The sequence below is a fragment of the Piliocolobus tephrosceles genome, chromosome 4 (assembly GCF_002776525.5).
Source record: "Piliocolobus tephrosceles isolate RC106 chromosome 4, ASM277652v3, whole genome shotgun sequence".
NCBI lineage: Eukaryota > Metazoa > Chordata > Mammalia > Primates > Cercopithecidae > Piliocolobus > Piliocolobus tephrosceles.
In genome coordinates this window covers 108,449,152-108,474,213 of record NC_045437.1, presented here as the reverse complement: position 1 = coordinate 108,474,213, position 25,062 = coordinate 108,449,152, and the positions used below count along the sequence as shown (strand labels likewise).

General features: G+C 38.5%; 1 protein-coding gene across 3 annotated transcripts in view; it reads left to right on the top strand.

Moving 5' to 3' along the window:
• Positions 1-23,898, top strand: part of NREP (neuronal regeneration related protein) — a 28,635-nt gene extending 4,737 nt beyond the window's left edge. For all 3 annotated transcript variants that reach the window (XM_031935442.1, XM_031935443.1, XM_031935441.1), the window contains 2 exons: positions 17,688-17,765; positions 22,156-23,898. In XM_031935442.1, coding sequence (XP_031791302.1) covers positions 17,688-17,765; positions 22,156-22,281 — 204 coding nt within the window. In that variant the 3' untranslated portion in view covers positions 22,282-23,898. The remainder of the gene's footprint in view (positions 1-17,687; positions 17,766-22,155) is intronic.
• Positions 23,899-25,062: the final 1,164 nt, after the last annotated feature.

The window sequence follows — 25,062 nt, the reverse complement described above, 5'->3', positions numbered from 1 at the left end:
TTCTTACTATTTATTTAGGTATTCTATTTTAAAGGTACTTGCTTTGGATAAGTTAATGAGAAGAAAACAATTCAGAATGAGTAGATGATCCTACTGACTAGTTTGAAAAAAAATTATTTAATCCAATGTCAAGGTTAAGTCCTGGTTTTCAACATGATTGCCTTCTACACAGTAAACTTGCCTCTCAGTGTGTGTGTGTGCCATGGACTCACAGTGACATAAGCATGGGCTCATTATGTTTTAACAGAGACCTAGACATTAGAACAATATAAGTTCTCTTTAAGACTGATGCTGAGCTTTTAAAACAGATGAGTTGACTCCATTGTACCATTCATAGAGCTCTGCTTTCTGTACAGTTTGTGAAGTGGCATTCATGGGCTTACAAGAAGACTCTTTCAATAATCTCTCCATTAACATAAGGTTTCCTTGTGTAAAGAAAAAGACAAAGATTGGGGAGGGATGTGGTCCTATTCATAGCTTGTGCCATTGGGCTTAGAATGTAAATATACCAATTGCTCAGGGACTCTTGATGGTGGAGATGCTGAGGAGTACCTAAGAGAGTAATTTTATTTGGTACTGTCTTTTTCACCACAGTTTCCAGTGAACAGTGAGGGGGAGAATTGGGAATCGTTTGAGCAATTAGGACAGTAGGGATAGTCTATTTGGATTAAGCCCAGTCCAGCTTCCTCTTGAGCTATAGAGATATTTCAGGTAGGAAAAGGTATTTGAGCAGCAATCTTAGAATAAACAGCTATTCCGAGTATCATTCCATTTTAACCTGATACAGTTCTTAAAAGATGTAAATCAGATCATCATAAATACACTGAAGAAATTCACTTTTTGAGTCCTGAGATGAATACTTCTAAAACAGGAAAATATAATTCTAAAATACGAATACTCTGCTAAACCAAATGAGCAATACCCAAATTTATACTTGGCTATTACTGAATTTTATACTTTGAAGTATTAATTTACCTGGTCAGTTAAAGACCTGGTGTGGCATTCAGATACACTGGGCTGACTAGGGATCCTTAGTGTAACTTCCTTGGTCCTACATTTTTAAAAAATTAGTGCTGTTCCTGGATGGAAAGTCTTTTAAGACCATATCCTCATAGCCAAAGTGAAATGGAGGGTTGAAATAATATTATGCTCAAAAAATTGATTTTGTCTGATTCATCTTGGTAATTCAAAATGTTGCTGGAGTGATGTAGGAGTGGGAAGGATTTGCCTGAATTATCTGTATAATTCCTGTGTTATACAAGAAAAAACTAGGGATAACGAAATCTTACCAGCAAATCCAATTTGAATATACCAGAGGCAAATGTATTGAATGTACTTGGATTGTGTCATCTTGGTTGATAAAGATATATTACAATATATCAATTTTAAAGGACTCTTCTACTTTGTACTGGATAGCAGCTTAATCATAAATTCTTATTCCACATCTGTGGGAATTATGATTGCTAAAAATATTTATTGGGTGTAAATTTATTTGAAATGAATATTTCTAGAACATATTTTGTACCTAGGAAGAGCTTCAGGAATAGTTCATCTCAGTGGTGTAAAAAATAGCAGTGATCCTGATATTGATCCATTAGTGCAAAAGTATTAACAGCCCTAATGGTTTGGGACTTACTCATTAACATGGCTTTCAGCTAAATTCTAAATATCAATTCAGTTATTAGTAGTAATATCATGGTATTAACCAGGATGGCATTATTTGTTAGTTGGATCATATGCATTTCTTTCCTTGCTCAACTAAATTATAGGCTCCCAGAGGGTTTATAAACTTCATATTGTGCTTGGTAAAGTATCAAATATATGGTAGAAGCTCAATAAATATTTGATCTATGCATATTAACATCTATTAAGTTGGATTTTTAAAATTCATTCTTAATGATTTAATTATGTTTAGTTTTTGTGAACTAGAAGTAATTTGTATCCGTAACCTCTATTTTGAAAGAGGTAGGAAGCCGAAGTGAATGCAATTTTAGTTTACACAGAAACTTATTTTCCATTATTAACAGGATCAAACAAAATGCAGTGAAACCATAAGGTGTGGCACTTGCCAAAATTACCTGGCTTGCAATGGCTAACCTTTCCCAGCTTCCAGAGCCACACTCTGGCAATGTGGTGCGATGCCGTCTCTCTGGGTTGGATCCAGCTGTGGTATTTAAAGCTCACAGCAGCTTTTCCTGCAGTCTTTCCTGCAGCCTGGACCCAAGAGGAGCTTTACTCCCAGTATTGGAACTTTCTAGCCTTCACTTATTTCAGTAGAATCTGTTTCTGTGATTCTGTGAGGTGCAGCATACTTAACAATGTAAAACAATATAATCTAGTGCTAAATGGTATGAGTGATGTTAGTGAGGACTGGGGATTGGGGATAGTGGAAAACTTATATTAAGAAGGTAGAAATTAAGCTGGAGTTAAAATTAACTTTTATTAAGAAGGTAGAAATTAAGCTGGAGCCAGAAATAGCAAATATATGGCTATCTCCATCACTAACTTTTATACCTGTGGGAGACATTGCTAATCAACCTTGACACTCATTATTATTCAGCTTGAGTATGATTTCAAAATCTTCAATACGGTGTTCCAGGATGCCATTAACAATTGATTGGAGTTGGCACAAAATTTGAAACCTAGAAGTGGACTATCTGCTCCTTGAGAGTAAGTACTATGCTTTATTAAGCTTTTTGTTTCTGGGACTTAGGACCAGTCCTTATATTGAGTGAGTGAAGAATTAAGAATATTTGGGTAGATTTAGATGAGAGTGAGTAGTATTCCAGATAAAAGGAGTGCATTAGAGAGTTAGGCTTGCAAGAGGGGATAATACCTTTTTACTGTTGTAGGGGAGATCTTCCTCCCTGTTTAGGACCTCTGTGCTGTCAAGGACAGACCTCAAAAACTAGACCTAGAAGTCAAAGACTTGATGTGCTAAGCAATAAGAAGCCACTGAGCAGGCATCTTAGAGATGGCCCAGGGCTCTCTCACTCAGGTTACCAACCTGTCTCAGGTTCTTTGCCTTTTGATTGTGCTTAACAGGAAAGAACACACACACTCACTCACTTACACTTTCTGGTTAAAGGTACAGCTTACTTTATTGCTCCCTCTCACTCGCCTTAGGCTGGAGTGGAGTGGTGGAGAGAAGAAAGGTCTCTAGCTAGAAGGAACTGGGAAGGGAAAAGGGAGCATGCTTATCTTCTTTTTCTTGAGAAGGTGGCAGCACTTTCATTGGCAAATCCCAGCAAGTTCAGCAGTGTCTGCTTGGCAGAGAGGATGTTGCTGACTTGCAAGCTCCCCTATAGAAGGATCATGCTTCCCTCCTGTGAGACTGACTGGGTGCTGGCATGTGCTAATCAGTTGCACCCCCATGTACCCAGCTGCTTTTCTCTTTCCATTTCTTCTCGATTAACCATACTTATTCAAAATGTAAGCCAACACTTATGTCATCACAATAAAAATTGTTTACAATTTGAGGCCTACATGCTGTTACTAATGTAGTCAGTAGTCTGGTGATCAACCAAAGGGAATCTCATCACATGATACATGAAAATCGAGGAAAGCCAAGTCCAAGAGGGACTTTTTTTTCCTGCAATCTCATTAACAGCACAGAATGGTTGCCTTAGAATACATCAGCTGCAAGATTTTCAACATGAAATGATGTGACTAGCTCTTTTAACCCCTTCTGATGAGGTGGTACTTGTCTGTAAATCTCTCAGTAAAAGTGACGTAGGTAAGCATTGCTCCTTGAATTCTTTATGCCTTCTCCACCTCATACCTTCAAGTAATTTTTTTTTTTTTTTACCTGCTATGTTTAGAACTTCCTAAGTTTTATTTCTGTGGCTTGATAGATATGCTAGGAACTATATTAATTAATCATTTATTTCTAGGTATAGTGGATTATATTTTCTTAGAGGGACCAGGCCACTTATTCTAAACCTGCCCCAGGATTCCCTCCTTCTGTGCCTTTGCTTAACTTGTTTCTAGAAGGAATGTACCTCCTGACAAAATAAAGCCATCCTTCAAAACTGAATTAGAATGACAACTCCTCTCTGAAACTCACCATAGTACATCCAGCAGGAATCTTCTTATGTTCCTCTGTATACTTATCACACGTTTAACTTTCTTCTTGCAGCTGGCTTATTTCTGCATGTTTTTCTACCCTCCAAGTTTGTATACTTGATACAAGAATATTGACCACTTAGTAACTGAGCAACACCTTTCCCTTTTTGGTAGCAGTTGAGACTGTGATGCCTCTTTTTTTTCCATTTCCTCTATCAGTGGGATGGTGAATTCAGATGTAGAGACGTTTCATTACTGAGAGAGAACTCTCAGTAACGAAATCATAGAGAAATTGGTGTTCTCTTTCTACAAAGTGAAAGGAAACTCGAACTTTCACTGACATTTCCTAATGAGACCTTGGAGTAGATCCTACACCATGAACCAGTCTGATCTGTGCTCCCATACCTAACTAGGATCTGGCACATCCTCAGTGATCAACAACTGTCTGTGGAATAAATGAATGAGTCAGTGGTCATGGATACATGACGATCTGCTATTTCTGGGCAGGACCAGGTGGCCCACTTTGGTGTCTACAATGAGTTATGGCCAGACACTGCACTGCTGTGATAGCTCAGTTATAAGGCAGTCCAGGAAATGAAATGAACATACACTGATGAACAATTTCCTACCGAAAAGAGCCTCTCACTGAACATTTTAGAAGGCTCAAATGTTTGGGAAGTAAGGAGGAAGAGTTAAGTGAGATCTAAGCACACTACAAAAACAACTCCTAAATTCTGTGTTCCTTTCTTTTGCACTCCTTTAGGCAGAGGAGGTCCTGAGAGTCCAGAAAGCTAGATTGGTATGGTCTGCTGAAAGAGGAATCTCACTTTAGAGTAGTGCCACACATCTTATCCAGAATATTGGCTGTGGGGCGCCATTATGCATGAGGGTATTAATGGTGCTTTTCCAGCGGGCAGCCCAGTTTGTCCCAGTAATCTGACTGAGGCAGTCATGACAGTAGAGCAAATCTGCCCTGGTTTCACAGGGTAATGAAATCTTTTAAAGTAAAATTGTTGCCCATTACTACCTTAGAATGGTTCCTAATCCAAGCTTTTTGCCTTGAAAGTGTTATGATAATCTAGCTGAAGATATTTTAAAATCTCCGATTTTAGACTGCTTGGTTCAATGTTCCTCATTTTCATGGAGCAAAATACAAATATAACATATTCAAGAAGGAGAAGGAGTAAAGAGAGAATGTGGCATGAAAGGAAGGTCTGTTTGCCCCTTTTCACTGAAATTTGGGAACCAGAGCCATTGATTGGAAAGGAAGGGGGAATCGCCAAGTAGTTGTTGCCAATAAAAATGCCGAGCCAAAGACTCACCAATAGGTAATTAAAAGAACAGGGAGACTCATAATGTGCACAGAAGTTTTGCTGTGGCTGCCAGCTCCAGCTCTTCTCTCCTCCATCCCAGCTCTTACTCAGATCACCATCACACACCATGTCCTTTGATTACTGGGGCAGGTAACAGCCTTCCTGCTGAATTGAGTTTGATACAATTCCAGCAGGGAAAAGTACTACAGTCCAGTGGCCGAACAAGGAGAAATCTACAAAAGTTGTTTTGTTTAAAATGGGTCCAGGCATTTTGAGGACACTTTTATTGGATAAAGTTGGTGTCTGATATAGAATTTATTCTTGGACAGGAAAGAGTAGAAATTAGGAGAAGATACTGCTTTGCCAGCCAACTTTCAGAGCATCAAGGGAAAGCTAGTCAGTATTTATATGGATAAAACTTGTTGACTAAGGTGCTTATAAACATGACCCAAGTAAGGGTTTGATATTAACTGTTTCCTCCACGAAGTACTGTTTCATGCCTCCCACTCAGTCATCCTAGTGAAAGCCACCCAAAAGGCTCATTGGGACCATGATGTCAAAGTCTGTTCTTGTGCTCATTTGACAGATGTTGTTGAGTGTCAGTAGATCAGTGTGTCCTGTGGGTTAGGCAGCACATGGCTGAACACTTAACCTAGTGCCTTCTGCATTGGAGAAACTCAGTTAATACTAGCTTAAAGAATGAATGCTGTTCAGGGAATGTACCCACTGTTTAAAAGCATGCAATATCGGAATTCCAGTTGTGGTGTTAACAGAATTAGAATTTGAATAGATACATCATATTAACTAGCCCACTCCTTTCCTGAATAGACTTCCCGGGATTTGCAGATCACGAGGTCAGGAGATTGAGACTATCCTGGCTAACACGGTGAAACCCCGTCTCTACTAAAAACTACAAAAACTAGCCGGGCGACGTGGGGGCGCCTGTAGTCCCAGCCACTCGGGAGGCTGAGGCAGGAGAATGGCCTTAAACCTGGGAGGCGGAGCTTGCAGTGAGCTGAGATCTGGCCACTGCACTTCAGCCTGGGCGACAGAGCGAAAAAAAAAAAAAGAAAAAATCTTTTTGGAAAAAAAAAAAATTTATTTTCTTTGCTACTTTGGTATTTCCAGCCCAAACTAATGGGACTTACTTTTTCACAAGATGCTAATTGTATAGGATTAAAAACTGCCTACGAAATATTCAATGCCTGCAGAAAATACTTAGTAAATATTTCTTTATTAATTGACCAGATAATTCAGATTATATACCTAGCCAATTTAGTTAATATAGGATCAGAAATTCTGTCCATATCTCTGAGCCCTTATCTTCACAATTTTAGTCCTTTATTATTTAGATTTAGCTTTTCCAAAACCTGGATGCTGTGGACCAGAACTGAGTCTCCATTTCTTACTGCCCTGTGGAGTCTTGAGTCTAATTATATGTCATGAAATGCCCTGGCCTTGCATATTTTTCTCACTTCTTGATAATAGAATCATAAATTGTTCTGATCTTGTTATCAAAGTCTGGGAGACAAGTCTCCACATCTTTTCATTTAATCTTTATTAAGCCTATTTTTCCTTTTTTTAAAAAAAATGAGAACCACTTTTTGAACTTTATTATATGAGGCTTGCCTGTCTACACTGGCACAATCAATTCAATCAGAAATACAATTAAATTTGTTCTTTGCATCATAGAAACAATTCATCTGATAATCATTGTGAATTTTTACTAAATTGATCAGCTATTATGTTGTGTAGATGAAGTCCGAGGGTCACCACATCTTTGACTGTGATTGAATAGAGTACTCTACCTGCAATATGAGGATCAAATACAGCATATCTAATTATTTGCTATTTGATACCTTTAGGATGTTAATAATTAGTTGTTGCCCCATCTCCATCTTTCCATTTGTCCATCTTTAGAACTGTCTGGATTTCTAATACATTAATTAAAGGTTTCCAAGTGGAGTCTGGTTACATTTATTTTTCTTTCTGAATTTAACCTGTCTCTCTTGTCTGATAAGTGTTTATTTTCTTCTCAATTGAAAGGAAGAAAAATACTTCATATTTTTATGCAGTATATGGTTTGTGTGTCTGCAGATCATTGATAAAATAGTTTTTAACTAATTAGTTTGTTTTTAAATTGAGTTAACATTTTAAAAAGCAAAGTTACAGTGAACAGGATTTCAAATGCATTTGATGAAAGAATGAATTGATTGTGCCAGTGTAGACAGTCAAGAATTCTATACTGAATTAGATTTTCCATTGGTAGCCATCTAAGAAGAAACTGTTTGAGAGTTCATTTGGGGGTCATATAAAACAACTTGGTTTCTCAGCAAATGCGTTCTGTTATTAGCTGCAATGATGCTACATATTTATGTTGTGCTGGACATTTCCTTCCAGGGAACATTGAAAAAAGAAAAAAAACTGATTCCTACTTTGCTTGGGTTTAATTAGATCCAAAGTCTTAATGTAGCCAAGTCAAAGTTGTTACTCTAAGACTGGTCTTTCCTCCACAACTGTAGCAACACGTGAACACTGGAGACCTTGGGCAGGTTCCCTGACTATTCTCCCTCAGTATTCTCATCTGTAAAATGGTGACGATGATGATAATGGAAGCTAACACAGATCTGCTTATGTGCCCGATCCTGTTGCCGGTGCTTTATATATATATTGGTTTATATATGCGGTAACATTGTGAAGATTAAAAGAGTGCACCTGGAAAATGGAAAACATGCCTAAAGTTAACAAAACATTATAGTGGACTGTATTATGCATTTCTACAGAAAACTGTGGGTTCCCAAATTTACATGCTCTGCCTCTGTGGGTTCCGACTACTCCTGTTTGTTGCTCATAGTTCCCTTCTTTTGGAGAAGTATAGTTGTGGTGTTTGGTTTACAATGGAAGAAAGACTGAGGGGAAAAATATGTGGTTGAGGTCTTTTGTTGTAGAATAGAGTCAGAATTTGGAAAGAAGGCCTGAGCTTCCACTGCTACCTTTTTCATATTAAACTACCGATGATTCTTTTACTAGGGAACTTAAGCCTCTAGTTTGGCATTCTTTTTGCAGGTATTTTCACAACTCTTGAAGCCTGTGTCTCTTTGGTGACAACTAGCCCTGAAACACATCTGTTTAGGTTGGGAGCGCCTCCCTTCAGTCTTCTCTGCCTCACATGGTGCTGCCTGACCGAATCCCTCATCAGAGAGAAGCCCTCTACTTAATCAGACTTGGCTCCACCCGGAGGGGTTGAAAACCCAGGTGATGTGCAGGGGCATATCCATTCTAAGCATATCCATTCTAGTCCTCTTGTACTTTTAGTTTTCTGACAGTTTTCTTGGAAGCCTCTTAGTGGCCTCTTTTTGTCCTGAGCATTTAAATAGCATGTTGATACAGATCTGGATATATTTTTTCTTCTTTCAAAAAAAGTCAGAATTCTTACCAGATAAGAATTCTGTACCCGGTGATTTACACCAATTTTAATTACATTCTTCTGCAATAGAAACCACTTTCCCTCCAAATTTAGTGATCTGTTATGATGCTATTTGCTATTGAAGAGATACCGGTTTTTAAATGACCAGGACAGTGCGAGACAAGCACTGAACTGTGAAATAACTTTAGCTGAATACTGAAGGGTTTGCAGTTACCAGTAGAAGAGGGTACATTGATGGAAAGAGTGAATAATTTCTTTTGGAATGAGCACTTCGGGAGAAAATGCAGACTTTCTGGAAAGCTCTGTCTTGCACATGTCAGCAAGAGGAATGCTTTGAAATATCTTCAGACTCTTCAAAGCAACTAGCTATCTCATCCACCCAGACCAAGAAAAATCCAAAGTTCTACGTCTAAATAAATAACTATCAGCCCTTCACTGAAGGCTTTAACAAAAGAAATCGTGTTTTTGAACAATTATTCTTTCATGTTGTTGGGGGAAAATTTTCATGAGATTTTAATGGATAGCACAGTAATTTTTGGACAGAAGGAAAGAAAAAAATAGCATTCTTGGGGACTGGAAATTTAACTTCATATAGTTACTTGAAGGTGAAACTCGGCATAGCATACTTAAAAATTATTCAAACCAGCTAATAAAAGCAAGTGTAGATGTTTCCTATTAACCTTGGAATGTGCTTGGAAAAAGCACTGTTACTCCAGATGTCTAGTATTAGAAAGCATATCAACAGCTTTTACTCTCAATTGTGGTGAATAATATCGTTCTAAAATTCACAAGTGCAGTTTGGTGTGCTGGGGCAAAATACAGAATTAGGATTCAAATTTTTCTTTCTTTCTTAATTCTTAATATATCTTAAAAGTAGGAGAAACATCACAAGATGTCATAGTCCTGATTTCTTGGTTACAAATTAAAACCAATTTATATAATGGAATAAGGTGGTCCAGACTTAGAACTCAAGATGTGTTAAGTAAATATTTATTCTGGTTCCACTCCAGGGAGGTAAAAGATTTTATTAACATATTTCTTGAATTAACATATTTCTTGAGGTCACGGGGGCAAAGAAAAGCTTATGCTGTGCTTAAATGCCTGAGGGGCCTTTTTGCTGCAAGCTAACAAAGGCTGATTTTTTTTTTTCTTAGCTAAAGAGAGGAACTATCTTGTATTGTGGCCTTTGTTTTCTTATTGTTCACTCACAACTGCGTAATCTCAAACCAAGTTTTAAAAAGGTTGCTTTATTTTTTTCACATTGTTTGGAAAGACGCTTCTTAGGTATTATAAGATTTGTATCCAAGCTTTATTCTTTTACTTTTTCTCCTGGTTTACTTTGGGCTGTTACCAGCCATTTGCACTTTGTTTTCTCTTCATTGCTGAAAAGAAAAAGTGCCCATTAAAAGTCAAGATTTGAAGTGCTGAACTTAATTCCTTGAGTCCAGTCCACAGTTTGGCTCTGATTACTGTACCAGGCTGACCTCCAGTCCAAGGGAGGGTGCCTTGGCAGAAATCTGAGAATTCCTCGATCAGTGACTCCCTTTTTTGGATTTATGGAGTCTTTAGGTGGATTGCTTTGTGCTAAATGTGCTCTTATTGGAAAGGAATGGGGCTGGAATGAGAGGAACACGACGTTGCACAACATAAATGTTTGCAGCTGACCTCCGTGTTCACTATGCTTGAATTAGCTGGCCGTTGCTGCACCTGGCCTTGAACCACGTCCCCTCAAAGCCCAGAAAACTCACGTAATGAATGGTTTTAAGTAGTGGTGAAAAAGAAAAGTCGGGTAATTCTGTTAACCTTTGTGGCTGGCTCCTGACTTGATTTTTTGCCCCCCTTGAAAGTCTTTGCTATTATTCTTAGAAATAAAATTTTAAAAGATTCAGCAGCCAAACAAGCAGAATATTACATTGTGGAACAGAGTGACTGTGAAAGCTCTTTGTGCTGACGATTAATTTCACATGTAAACACTTTTCATTTTGTTGCCAGCAAGGAGATTTCCTTTTCCCTTCTCTGCCTAGTTAAAGTCTAGAAATAAAATTCCACAGCTGTCAGGTTCCCACATATTCATCAGTGGCCTCTCAAGATGGCTTCACAATGAGCAGAGTGAATTTAGAGAATTCCACTATTAAAGTCTGCAAAGCTTGTTTCAGACACCCCAACTCACAAAATCAAGAATTGTAAATCTTTTGCCTTCCTGACATGTAATGTTGGACAGTAACATAATCTGTGGCATAATATCAATAAAACATGAACATTTTCTGTGCCCGTAGTGGGAATATGCACCCGAAGCGAAGCTAATGCCATTGGGTTTGACCAATTAGTGAGCCATCATTGTCTTCCTTTATTGAAACACGTTGCCTCCCCCAACCTCTATTTGTGCATGTTAAGGACTTAGCAGGCAATGAAACTCAAGAAGTGTCAGCAGGAGCCACAAAGGCCTGCCTTTCCTTTCTAGCAGGAGGGCATTTATGACTATAGAGTGCAGTAGTTGGGTGTTCATAATGCATACTCTGTAATTACCCATTGTTACCACAGCCAGCTCCAGTGTATATATGTGTCTGTGTGTGTGTGTGTTTAAATTAGGTCAGTGCATGTTTCATTTAGCTCCCAAGCCAGAATACTTGCCAACCTAAGCCCCAACACTTTTATTCTGCTTTCCAGAATGTGCAGAGGTTACATACATCATTTGAAGGGCCCGGTGTTCTACAGGTTTATCTTTTTGTCTTCCAGTGGCAACGTGTTTCCCCCGCTGTGTGCTTCTTCTTCAAGCAGCATTCACAAGGTTAGGCAGATTTCTAAGACTACATCTCTAGAGAGACAGCACAGTGCATCATCTTTTGGCACCATCAAATCTTTGATGTAATGTTGTTGAGAGAAAATGGTCCTTGTAGTTCATTTATGGTTTCAGTTTACATTTGGCCCTCTCATATGACCAGTAACACCTGGGAGCAGAGTGGCTTTTGAGGGAGATTCTTTATAGCACCACTTCAAAGGGTTTTTGCAGAAAGGAAGTGTATGTATATGCACATGAATTCTCCTTGAATTACAGTACTAGGTTTCACAACCTCCTGACCAATTAGGCAGAATAAAACATGTACACATACAGACACATACTATTTAATTGGCAGGAAGATTATGAAATATACCCCTTTGCTGCAGAAAGGATTGATTATGCAGGTTGGACTCCTGTTGCCCTAGTTGGCTTTCCTACTTGCAGGAGATAGATACCCATCCTGTTAAGTTATACAGGACCCGTGTGTGCATTCTTTAACCCTATAGGACCCCATCAAGGATAAAGAATAATATTACAGTTATGGTCCTTAACAACCAAACCATGCAACATATCTTCATGGCAGACTTCTGAAAATGTATGTTAACTAATGAAGTAAGTAGCATTTATGTGTGTCGTGTATTTAGCCTCTGCAAAAAGATATAACCCTGCCTTTAAGTATCATTCTCATAGAACAGTCTCCCCCAAAGAAATATTGATAAAGACAGTAAATGAACAGAGGAAAATACAAACTTAGAAACAGGTAATAAGTAGATATGATTCAAATTTTACCTGCAGTGTAGTAGAAGTGATAGGAAACATGTCAGAGAACTTTTAGATTGATTCTGTATGTGGACCATGCCATTGAAAAATAAATAGCAGATTTTGAAAATGAAAAGCTTAAAAAGTGTTTGAAAAATAATTTAAGCAATAATCTAGTTTGCATATTTTGTAGGACCTTGGAGGACTGGTCTCTGATTTTTCCTACTTTTTATTTTTCTAATTTGGAGCACTAGTTGTCTGCTATTAATAATAGTTTATGCTAAGCAATAATCACTGGTAAGCTAATTACTTTATAGACTTTAAAAAATGCAGTTATTTTTCATGATGCACTGTCCAAAGAGTAAAACAAGCCTCAAAAGAAAGGAAGGAAAGAAGGAAGGGAGGAAGGAAGGAAGGAAATGAGGGACAAAACCCTGAGTATTTGATTTCCAGTTTGTATGCTGTGATAGAGTATTGTAACTTACCTATCAATACATTTAAGAGAATAAGTAAGAAATAGCACATTTCGCTGTAAGTAATATTTAAATATATAGTGGGTTTAAGTATATTAATTATACTCGAAAGCATAAAATTGGTTTTTTCTAAGAATTGCTCAAGGATATCTAAATACACGTCATGATTAGTGTATTTTAAACCACTGTGGTTCTTTATGACGTTCCGTTGTTTTTCAGCCTAATTGTCAGTGAGATAAATATAGCATTGCAGAAAAAGATGCATTAACCAATGTATTCAGTGACAAGTGTAAACACTCAAACTTTCCCAGAATTCAAACAAAACCGTTGCATGTTCTTCAAATTAAAGTAACAAAATTTTCCTTCCCCCTACCTTTTTTTTTTTTTAAACTAGCATTTTGTTTTCTCAACTGTTGAAGGTACGATTTGCTTTTCTGATGTTCTAATTGACTTCTGGAAGAATAGTATTCTAGAGGGTTTTGAGGATTTTATTTGGGCAAAAACAATTGTTTATTGTATACATGGAAAAACCAGTTTTAAAAGAAGACATACTTTTTGTGAAGATTAATGCAAACTTTGGTTTGTTTAATAAAACAACAGTTTTGAGGTATTCCCATACCCAGAACGCTTAAATTTTCGAGATGCAAACCACCGAAACGACAATAGAGAATTCAATGAAGTGTCAACAAGAAAGTTAATTGGTCTTCATGAAAAACACAAACTTGAATTCAGACAATGAATGAATGGAATGCAGTATCAGCCACGTGCCCATGTTTGGAGTGTCAGTTGATGAGCACCAAGAAGAAGGGGCAACTTTACAGTTGAGCAAGCACAGATGGACTCTAGAAAGATGGATCAGCTTACCAGTTTTCTGATCCTCATATTATCAGCGCTCAAAAGCTTCAGTCATAGGGTCATTGTCACTTCCTAATATTCTGAACTAGTTAGGAAACTCATGGGTTCATGTGGGTCTTGTTACTGTTGTGGCCCCTGGGAGCTGCAGGGAGACCTCCTGGCCACAGGGCCACCTGCCTGCACGGAGTTCATTATGCACTTATCCCTCACCCTTCCATCTTCCTTGGCTGATTCTGACAGCCATCAAATGCCCTCCCAGATGCACTCACTGCCACCCCCATTTCCTTTGTTGACAGCACTACTGGATATTACGCTAAATGTTGGTTTTGTTTGTTGTTTAGTCTGTTGATACATGTTCCAGCAGCTATTACATTTGACATAACCTATGTATTTATTTTTGTTGTTGTTGCCCTTAAAAAGCACATTGTGTTTAGTTTGTGAGGGCTGCCATAACGAAGTGCCACAGACTGGGCAGCTTCAACAACAGAAATTTATTTTCTAACAGTCTGGAGGCTCCAAGTCTGAGATCAAGATGTTGGCAGAGTTGGTTTCTTCTGAGGCCTCCCTCCTTGGCTTGTAGATGGCTGTCTTTTTCCCTGTGTCTTCATACGGTCTTTCCTCTGTGTGTCTGTGTCCTAATCTCTTCTTAGAACAACATGCATGGGTCACTTCAGATTAGGGCCCACCCTGATGTCCTCATTTTAACTTAATTGCCTCTATAAAGATCCTGTTTCCAAATACAATCACATTCTGAGGTATTGGTGGTTAGGACTTCCCCATATGAATTTTGAGGTGATACAAGTCAGCCCATAACACACATTTTTAAAAGTAGATTTTTGTGGATTGATCACCCCTGCTGTACCTTCCTCACCCCCAGACTTGAGCATATAGAAGGCAGGAACTCTATTTCTCTTGCAATCCCCAGAACCTAACAGTGTCCAGCACTTTGCAGCTATTTCATGAACTCTTGCGGCATAAATGCACAAAGGTTGGTAAGAGACATGAAGTTGAAAAGTGGCACTATTTCTGACTGCCAGAAGTAGAACCTGGTGAGTAGACTAGAATATGTTCCGATGAGAAGAAGCGGCAGAGAAAATACAGTACATTTAAACCGAGACAGCTTTTGACAGAAAGACAAATGGCTGTTGTTTGGACACCCATTCTCCATATCCAGCTCTGGGAAAGGAATGGAAGTTGAGGCCCTTGTGGAATACCAAAGGTCAGGTCTGAATCATTTGAGAGCAAAGGTAATTAGTGATTGTCAATAGATCTTTTCTCTTAAGCTCTTCACTTTAGAGTCTGAAAATACTGCAGGTATAAGAAAGAACAATGTTGTAATGCAGATAGATCGTATTTGTTTCCAGTAATTTACGACTGTTTCTCAAAACTACTGTGCTTAAAAAAAATGAAAAGTTTAAATATCTCCTTTAGATACTGTGTCTAGGCATATGCTGAGTTCTTAGACACCAGCCAAGCAGGTTTTAAGAGTGTAACTGAGACTCCTGTCCCTGCCATTTTTGGCTTAAGGTTCTGACTTTGAAGCAGATTGGAAGACTACCACAAGGCCAAAGCAACGTTCATTTTTCTAAAAGTATACAATGATTATGATTCAAATACTAAAAAATGCCTGATGTGCTAAAAATGCCTAATAGTAAAAAAAAAAATGCCTTGGTCAATGTAACAGATATGAAGTGAGGGAGAAAGTTTCCTTAGTCATGTGTGTTTTGCTGTTGGACATTCATGTTCCCAAGTTCTTTGGCAAAAGTTGTTGGCTTTTTTTTTTTTTTTTTTTTTAATTTATTAAGCAAATGGACAGTTCTTGGAACAACAGATTGTTAAAATAGGTGTAATAATTTCTGAAAGGCAAGCTATTTTTCCCCTACAAATTAGACTTGGGTGCTTTTAGTATTGACGCTTAGAAGTTAAATGTTAAAGCAGTGTCATTTCGTTAAAATGGAATATCCCAGAAAAGCACAAGAACACAGGAATGACAATACTTACCTGACCTTGCTTTTCATTGCTTCCTATGCCGACAAAGTTTTTACATGTATTTTTATCAACATTTTTGGTTTCCAGTGTAACTTAATTTCTCACTAATATTTTAAGACTGTGCTTAAAATATGATTTTTAAAGTGGCAATATAGAAATGTAATCACTTTATATCCATTTATATGAAGTGAATTTAACAGTAGATTCAAACTTAGGGTCCCCTCAAGTTAAGCCGAAACTGGGCTTTTGTGTGCTGTGACTTGGTTATAAGTCTTGAAAAAAGCTTGTGTATTTGAGATTATTTTGTTTTCTTCACCCATTCCTGGATAAAGGAAATGTCAGAAGTGGCTGCTTGTCCCAAACAAGGCAGATGGTGGAATACTTTCTGAAGGAGCTGGGCAGAGGAGAGGAAATATGTGGAAAAGTAAGGTGGTTGGGGTGGGGGGAACCACATGGCTCAGAAAACTAGACCCAGTCCAAAAAGAAAATAGTTCCAGCTCTTGCAGAATGAGCTCTCTTTAAGACCCAAACGTGGGTGGTGGCTGTGGACTGGTGTAATTTTGAGGGAGTGGTGGCAGGCGATTTGCATTCTGGGATAATGTGAGGGCAGCAGGATAGTGGAAGGAACTGAAGTTTAGAATCTGGAAACCTAGTGTGAGTTTCAGTCCTACCCTACACTGCCTGTGTGACTTTGGGCAAGTCGTTGACCTTTTTGAGTTTCAATGTCTTCATTTGTTTAATGATAAGACCAATATTATAGGCTTATCATCAGGACAAATTAAGTAATGTATGCAGAATTGCTTTGTAAGCTAGGATGTGCTCTAAATGTCACTGGTGTAGATCAAAGATAGTTACTGTTCAATTATTCCGAAGAGTGAACACTGTTAACCATCCATATGTCCTACCCTAGATCTCCTGACAAAATGGATTGATTGGGGTATACCAAGTATTACAGTCAACTCAATAATTAGGTTACCTCAATTAGGGCTTCCAAAACCAAAATCTAAACAGACATCTAAGTCTGTTTGTTAATCTGTTAATGAGGTGTGACTCTTAATTGTTGCTTATTAAATGTGAAGCTTATTTATTGCAGAATGTGGAGAATCAGATCTGGAGGGAATCTTACCTAATTTCACTCTGCTTTCAATCAGGACTATATTAAATGTGAATTAGCTCTGAAAGATGGTTGCTGGATTCTGTTTCTAAATTTTGTAAAGAAGATTTCACAGTTTTTCTCTAATTTCTTTTAGTAATTTAACAATTCTTATGCTGAGTTCTTCCTCAGAGCTGACCCAAATCTTAGTTGTAATTTTAAGTCCTTTCCCCTCTCCTGTCATTACTGAAGATGGAGAACAGCTGGTCCGCAACCTTATGCTAATCATCCTTTGTATATTTAAAGAAGAGTTACTCAGTTCCACTCCCTCGCTCCACCCCCTCCCACCACCGAATTCATCAACTAGTATTCTCTGAATCATTCATGGTGATGACACCTATCTCCCGCCCCTCCCTCAGACACTTGGCTGTTTCAGGCAGCTGGGCAGAATGTGTTGTCACTGGCCACATGGACTTGGAGAGAATCTGGGCTGCTGCTTTCTTTCCTCTTTTATTTTGTTCATAATCTTTGGCCTTCTAATAAATGATCAGAATAACCCTTAACAGTGTTTGATGGAGTTTTGCAAGGATACTTATCATAGAATCCTTTGAAAGTTAGACCTCCCTGGTGACTTAGTGCACTCAGCCAGACATACCATTAAGCTGCTACTTTGCCTGCTAGAAATAACATTGATTGATATCTCTGATTTATTGGACTTAATCTTGGCAGACATTGAGCTGAAACTCTCCTGAGTGCAGTGTGTGTTCAGAAGCACACTAAGAGTTTGAAAGAGTTAATGGTTTCCCCAGTGCTCTAAGGTGCAGTTGGGAATAAGTGACCATTGAGGAGAATTGAGCTCATTAAGGTTATCCCATGTAGTTTCAGAGTGGATCCTGTTTTTAATCTGAATGTGTATGCTTTTGTGTCTCTATAGGTTTGTTACCCAGAACTCTTTGTCTGGGTCAGTCAAGAACCATTTCCAAACAAGAACATGGAGGGAAGGCTTCCTAAGGTAAGATCCCTAGATGCCATTTTGTTAACACTATTTTCAATGTTGAAATAATTGTTTTAAAATATCAGAGCCTTTTCATTTTAATACCCATTATAGGCTGCTATAAGAATCCATCAATCTGATACTATGATGACCTTGGAAATAATGTACTTTTAAAAAATATCATAAAGTCCTCTGACTTAAAGTTCACATTATCTTCCTTTCTTCATAAATAAAAAATGTTCATTTAAAACATGGAATTAGTTTACCAAATGTACAATTTACAGGTTTTAAATCTGTTCCATTCCTGGTTAGACAAACTCAAATACAATGATCAAACTAAAAGATTTCTTAAAAGTGTAAGATGATGACATAATTGCCTGCTAATGAAGTCTGAAGGTCTGATAAGATTATCCATGAAGCAAAAGGGAAGACAAAAAACTGTTCCATGTCTTTCTTCTAATTTTTAAGCCTAAAAACCATTTTTTATAAACATGGTTTCATTGTTCTGACATCTTAGGTATGGCAGTTCTCTGCCTCAAAATTTGTAAAATTTCTATTTTAGATTTTAGCATAATTTCTGAAACAACAACTACTTACCAGTTTTTACTGTAGATACTGAACTTTGCCTCTTAGGGTAAATACTTATTTGACCTCAAGCAGGAAGAGTGTACTTTAAAATGACTTACTGATTTTGCAGTTAATAAAGAAAAACAGAATCCACTGAAAATAACATTTCTATTTGAAAGTTTCATAAGTGTAATAATTGACTAATGGTGAGGCCTCCCCCAGCTATTACTTGTATTTCAATGTTTAAGAAATTATTTTATTTACACTCAATAGTCTCAACAATTCCCTATCTTATACTGGCAAGCAGAAACTGAAGAGGTTGTATCAACTGGCAGTTTGCACTGAAAGAAAACAATCTTAAATCACTTTTAATCTTGCAGAGCATTTTTGAAGGTCAAGGTTGAAATCACTGGCAGAAAAGTAGGTGAACAAAATGGTTTGGCCCTGCCTGAACTAGACTTGCACTGATTTGTAGAGCTGGAGTGGAAGAGAGCTAAAATAGTAGCGCTTTCCTTAAAACACACCCACACCCCACCACCTCACCAACAGCACACCAGCGGCAGCAGCAGTATAACTGTAGACATTCATCACTGTGCCAGATCAGGGCATAATTCTCTTAAGGCAGCTGAGGGCAAGATGTGCAAACAAAGCAAAGTATAGCCTTCGCATTAATTCTTGCCTCATTCAGGCATCCAAAGGTCCTCTCTTTGATACTGGTGACATAAACCAGAGGGGCAAGACTAGGCACATTCCTTGATAAGCTCAGTGGTGCCTCCCCCTGCTCTTAGAAAGCCAGCCCTGGTGTGCTAGGTCTTGTCCTACACAAAGACATGCTCCCAGGGGTGGGCACAGTGGATCATGGTATTCAGGTCTTCTGCTATTTTCAATTCTTTCTTCTCTAAATATGTGAATAATAGTTTCAGCATAGTGTATTTGTTCTTTTTCCAGAAGTTCCCTTCTGGAAAAGCATATCTTTGCATAATTGTGGGAAAAATAATCTTGACTTACTTGGTCCAAAGCACATTATTAACTGGGGATTAATTTCCTAGTAGTCATCTGTCGGGAGGGCTGATCCGCCCCGAGGCACATTAACTGGCATGACTTCCAGGACGGCGGGGCTGTGGGAGCCACTGGACACATCTGCCCCCCAACCCCTAGCCTCTTGAATTACTCAAGTCCCTCAGTTCTGTTGGCACAAATATGTGCTGGATGATAGAACAACTGTTTTTTCCATGGATGGACTTTTTTTTGGCTTAAATTCTTATAAAGCCTGACTTCTGGATCTGGAGAAAGAAGACTTCTTTGTGTCCCATCTTCAAAATGCCTCCTCCAGTTGTTGCAGAAGCCTAAAATTTCTTTAGTGGAGGCAGAAAGCCTATTATTTATTATTTTTTAAATAGTGGGAGGGTGTGTGGATTGAAATCAGTTGGGAGAAGAGGGTTGAAATCTAGTAAATCCTGGACTCCATAAGGAGGATGCACAGAACTCTGTGCACCTCAGGAGCACCTCTCCCCACGGACATGTTGGGCTCTGGGCCCTCAGGTTGCTGCAGTAGCACACCTCCCTGTGGGCCCTAGTACCATTGCCTCGTCAGGGTCCAGTCTGTATGCCTGTCTTCCACACAGCAAGTTAATGAAGGGTGAGATGGGCAGGGACTGTTTTTGTTTCTGTTTCAATCTCTAAGCTTAAAATCGAATAGAGTACTCCAGCCATAGTAGGCACTCAGAACATGAAAGTGAACAAAGAAATGTATATTATCTGGCACCTTGAAACAGAAAAAAATAGTAAAAATGGTAAATTCAAATCTGAAATAATCTTCACTTTCTTTTTTTCTGGAGGTGCCTCTTCCCAAATCCTTTGTTCTTCCTTTTGTTTTGTTGTGTATGTTTCATGGAGGTAGAAGATTAGTACTGAGACTAAGATTTAAATAGAGAGATACACTAACGTTCTGTATATTCACTTTTGAACAGAGTAAGTCTGAACAGGAGCAGTTTTAAGGCAAGCTGTGTAAAGAGTATAATTGTTGAGTTAACATTTATCAACTTTTGGTTTTCCTTTTCTTGCCTGTGACAATTAACAGCCATTGAACTCTTCATTTGTCCAAAACCTAAGTTTGTCCTATCCTGAACCATGGTAACTGGTTGGCTGTGGGGTGAGATGGGGTTGGGCTGGCAGCATTATTTTAAAGACACTGGTATGACAGTGGATTTCCTTTTTTTTTTTTAAATTTTGGGATTGTGTACCAAGATTCCAAGATTGAAATTCTTTTCAGAAATGCAAGTAACTACCCAATATTATGCTTTTGGAAATTTAATCTAGACTCTTAAGGGTGTGTGAATGGTGAATTATATTTTTATTTAATTTTCTGGTTTGGTCCCATTGGTATTTAATGATACCAAAACAACCTCTAAAATCACAACCTAAGATTGGAGTATTAAAGTACATAATGGTTATATATGTCCAAAAACTGTTGTGTGCTCTCAAAGTCTGAGACTTTTAAGCAAAAAATTGAGGCATACCAGATGTTTAAATACGGAAAATTATACAGTAAGTAAGACTTTTTAAAGTTGAATTATCTGTTGCATTTAGTTCACCCCTGGGTTGCTGAAAATATTTATTCAATTTCAAGTTGTTTGGAAGTTACTGGCTTCTGAATTCTTAAAAAGAAATTTAGATGTGTTAATTTATAGGTCACAAAGTAAGATGATCACTTTAATCCAAGTACTTTACATCTGGTCAAATTGGCTTATTAAAACTGTCTTGTTAGAACATGTCACTTGAGCAAAAAAACAAAAACAAAAAAAGAAAACCCACACATCTTTTAAAACCACAAAGGATATTTTTTTCCAAGAAAATGTCAGTAATTAAAACTCCAGAGTTCAGCTAAAATGAGAGACTATCATCAAATCTTCACTATGTTCATACCTGTACGGGCATAAAATCCATCTGTTGTAAGTTGTTACCTTTATTATGCATCATGTGGGCAGGTGGGCTTCACCGTGCTGTGCTTCTGCTGTCTGGTTGTGATGGAGAGCTCCTCTCCACGGTTGGCGCTGCAGCAGTGTATCCGGGAAGCCACATGGCGGCGGATCAGCAGTCACACTGAGATTGAGTTATTCTAGTCAGAAACACAACAACCTTACTCATCAGGATTGTGAGGGGAGACTTAGACTAGCCCCAGTCAGTTCTGGCCTTGGTTTCCCACTAGCCCCCTCTCTCCTACTTCCGCTGTCTGGGCACCCTCACGTTATTTCTCTCCCAGACACTTCCCATCTTTGGTACCCACTTCTGGCATGTACCAATTGCATGTAGAATAAGCCATACATAGATAAGATTTATGCAAGTTGGATAAGTTTTTAAATATTTTTATTACATATTCGAAAATAGACTATTACACTTCTTCATCACACCCTCTGGACTTTTTTTTTTTTTTTTTTTTCCAATTATCGACTGACCCTCCTGTGAGTATCTATCACCCAGTCTAAGGTTGGGCCCCATCTGATACTAGAAACTGTCCCAAGAAACCTGACACTGGCGAATGCTGCCTCACACATGGCTGGCACCGCCATGACAGAAGCACTTCATTCTACTGAAGCAAAGGTGGCTAGTGTTTAATTACTTTATTTCCTCACAGACCTAATATTTACATTCAGGTGAACTGTGTTTAATATGTAAACTCTGTTTTGCAAAACGGCAAGAGTTCAAGGGTAAAATGTGGGCTGGGCAGGAAAAGCAAAATTTTAAAAAATGGTTTCAGAAGCATGACTAATTTTGTCTTTTATGTGTGTGTGTGTGTGTGTGTGTGTGTGTGTGTCTGTGTGTGGGTCTGCCTGCTTTGCAGGGAAGACTTCCTGTCCCAAAGGAAGTGAACCGCAAGAAGAACGATGAGACAAACGCTGCCTCCCTGACTCCACTGGGCAGCAGTGAACTCCGCTCCCCAAGAATCAGTTACCTCCACTTTTTTTAATCGCAACACCTCCATTTGTATTACATATGGTGTATGGGTATTGATGAGGTCATGGTATCATATATGGGATTTTTTTCTGTGTAAATCATCAAGTATAAGAAGAAACTATGGGACTCTGAGCCTTGCTTTAGAGAATTTACAGTGGACAAATAGGTATCATCAAACCAGTTTTTAATCATTCTGACTCAAGTGAAAACGCTCAGAATTTCACACTGTGAATCCACGTTTACAACCCTTACAGGTGGGCCTTCAGGCCTGGTTCGCTACAACAATGTCTTCCACAACTCAAACTCCCACCGCGCTCACACAACCGGTCCACTCCTGCCTTTTCACTCACACAGCTCCCGACTGCTTCTTGCAGAGGCTGAGAGTCCCCCCCTTTTTTTTTTCATTTAGATGTAACAAACCTAGTAGTTTATGTTCATCAATTGTCTGTATATCTCTATATTTTATCCATGTACTCTTTTGATGTATAGAAGTAGTTTGAAACTCATTGTTTCCTTGTGGTAAGTGACCGAGATGCTGCCACAGGACCTGAGACACTGATGAATGGTGCTATTTTGGACTTTCAACATGCTCCTTGGCGAGGTAGCTCTGATGGAGTTATTTTTTATTTCCATGTTCTAAGAAGGTGTTGGTACTCTGTTTCCCTGAATGTTGTTCTCTAGACTGGATTGACTTGTATTCCTTGTGTCTTCAGTGTGGCTTTCTTCCTCAGTGTTGTAGGTTGAGCGAATGCTACCAGAGTGTGAGAGACGATTGTCTCGTTGACTGGCACTCACGGACATGCAGTCACGGTAGCGGGAGCAATCACAAAACTGTAATTTACTTACCAAATCTCTTCCTTTCCGTAGCCTCGCCTGCCTGACTTAGAGAAAGAAAAGCAATAATTTTACAGGCATTTTGAGGTGTCTCTTTGGGTTCTTTCTGTTTGAAAGGATACTTGTGGAAAAAAAGAGCAAAACCTTTTTAAATAAATTCCCCTGAAAAAAACCCCAAACACTGGCATCTGAGTAGGAATATGAAAATGACACCTTTTCCAAATATTAAATTGGAAAACAATGTCTTTACAAAATCACAATGCTTTTTTAAAAGGCAGAGCACTCTGTTTTTGGCAATTTTGATAAGCAAGGTGTAGATTTACATTTTTGTCCTTGCTCCCAACGAAATGGATAAACAAAAATAAAATACCATCTACTCATGGAATGTTGTTGTGTTAGCCAGTCTGAAAGCCCACCTTAATTTTTATATAACTGTCTTTTAGCTCTTCTTTTGACAGGGCAGGCCTTGTTCTGAACTGTTTCGCTTCTGACTGTTAAAACACCGATGACGCATGCACTGCACTTCTTCGTTTTCTTCTTGCTCCCCCATTGGCCTGAGTTTCTTGTGCATTCCTCCTCTCCCTCCTTCGTTAGAATAGGTATATCAGCTGTGTAAATAGAGCAAGAAAACAGTATTCTGCATCTGTGGCATTTATGTAGAGTTGCAGTTGTGTACTGCTGAAAATGCAGGCTTTTGTAACAATGTGATCTTTACTGATGCACTCATGACAAGTACCCAATGTATTTTAGCTATTTTAGTAGTATTTGTTCAATAAATATGCAAGCTGTAAGGTAACTGTCTGATTTGGCTCATCATTGAAGAGGCCTAGTTTTGAATGCCTTCTCTGGTTCTTGCTAATTCGTGTGTTCCCAGAGCCCCAGAAGTCAGGCCAGCAAACCCAAGGGCAAATATCAAAAGAGAGAGAATCAGCTCTGCCTTTCATGCGTTTTCCCTTTTGAGGATTTTATGAGATTAGGGGCTAGGCAGTGGCTCATTAAGATGGTATTTGCAGAGCTGCCTCAGGACAAAGGAGAATTAGACCAAGATCCTTTTATTTCTACACTTTTTCTCCCTTCCAAGGCATTCCCATACACTTCAGAACTTACTTACTCTTTCTCACTCCTTGCCATTAAGACCCACTCTGTGGTATTCTTTATCCCTGCCAAAAGAGATCTGACCTCACTTCTTCATGGACTATTTATTTGCACTTTTCCTCAGACAAAAATCTTAAACTTGTAAGAGGATAAAAATTTGAGACAGAATTTAAAGTCATTAAGACTTAATTCATGTGTACCCAGATACCTGGAACCTAGCAGATGATAAGGTGATGGTGAGCAGAGCCTTCTAGAGGTCTCATGTGACCCTGAAACCTGGCAGTTCAGGGGATTCATGTACTCTCTGTGCATGAGAAATGTCTTCTGGTTTCTCCTCATCCATTCTGGGAGTGAAACTTTTTAACTTGGCTTGTACACAAGTTGCTTATTTATTTGGCTGGTTGGGTTCAGATGACATTGGAGTTTCACCTCAACAGAGACCAAGGAACAGACCTCTGAGATAAAAGCAGAGAGAGAAAAAACAGCCAAAGGGAACATTTCCCCTGCAGTGGGAGCTCAGCTTCTGGAGAGTGGGCATCAGATTCTCTCTGAGAAATCTTGGGTCTTAATATGTGTGTTACATCAGGAAGGACTTTTACATTTGGGGGTTACTGAGCTTAATTTGAAATTAATGCACATCTCAGATTTTGGTTAAGTTTCCTATTTACCCTCAACTTTTATTAAGAGAAAGGAGCCTTAGGGCAGAACCAAATTCTAGCTGCTTACCAGATTGTTTGTTAGAATTTGTTCATTCTGAAGGAAAATTCTTAAAAATGACATACCACCACCATTTTGAGTATTAACCTCTGCATATAAGGGAAGTTCTCCTTCAATTTAATTACCTTTCTTTTTTTAAAAATTTTTT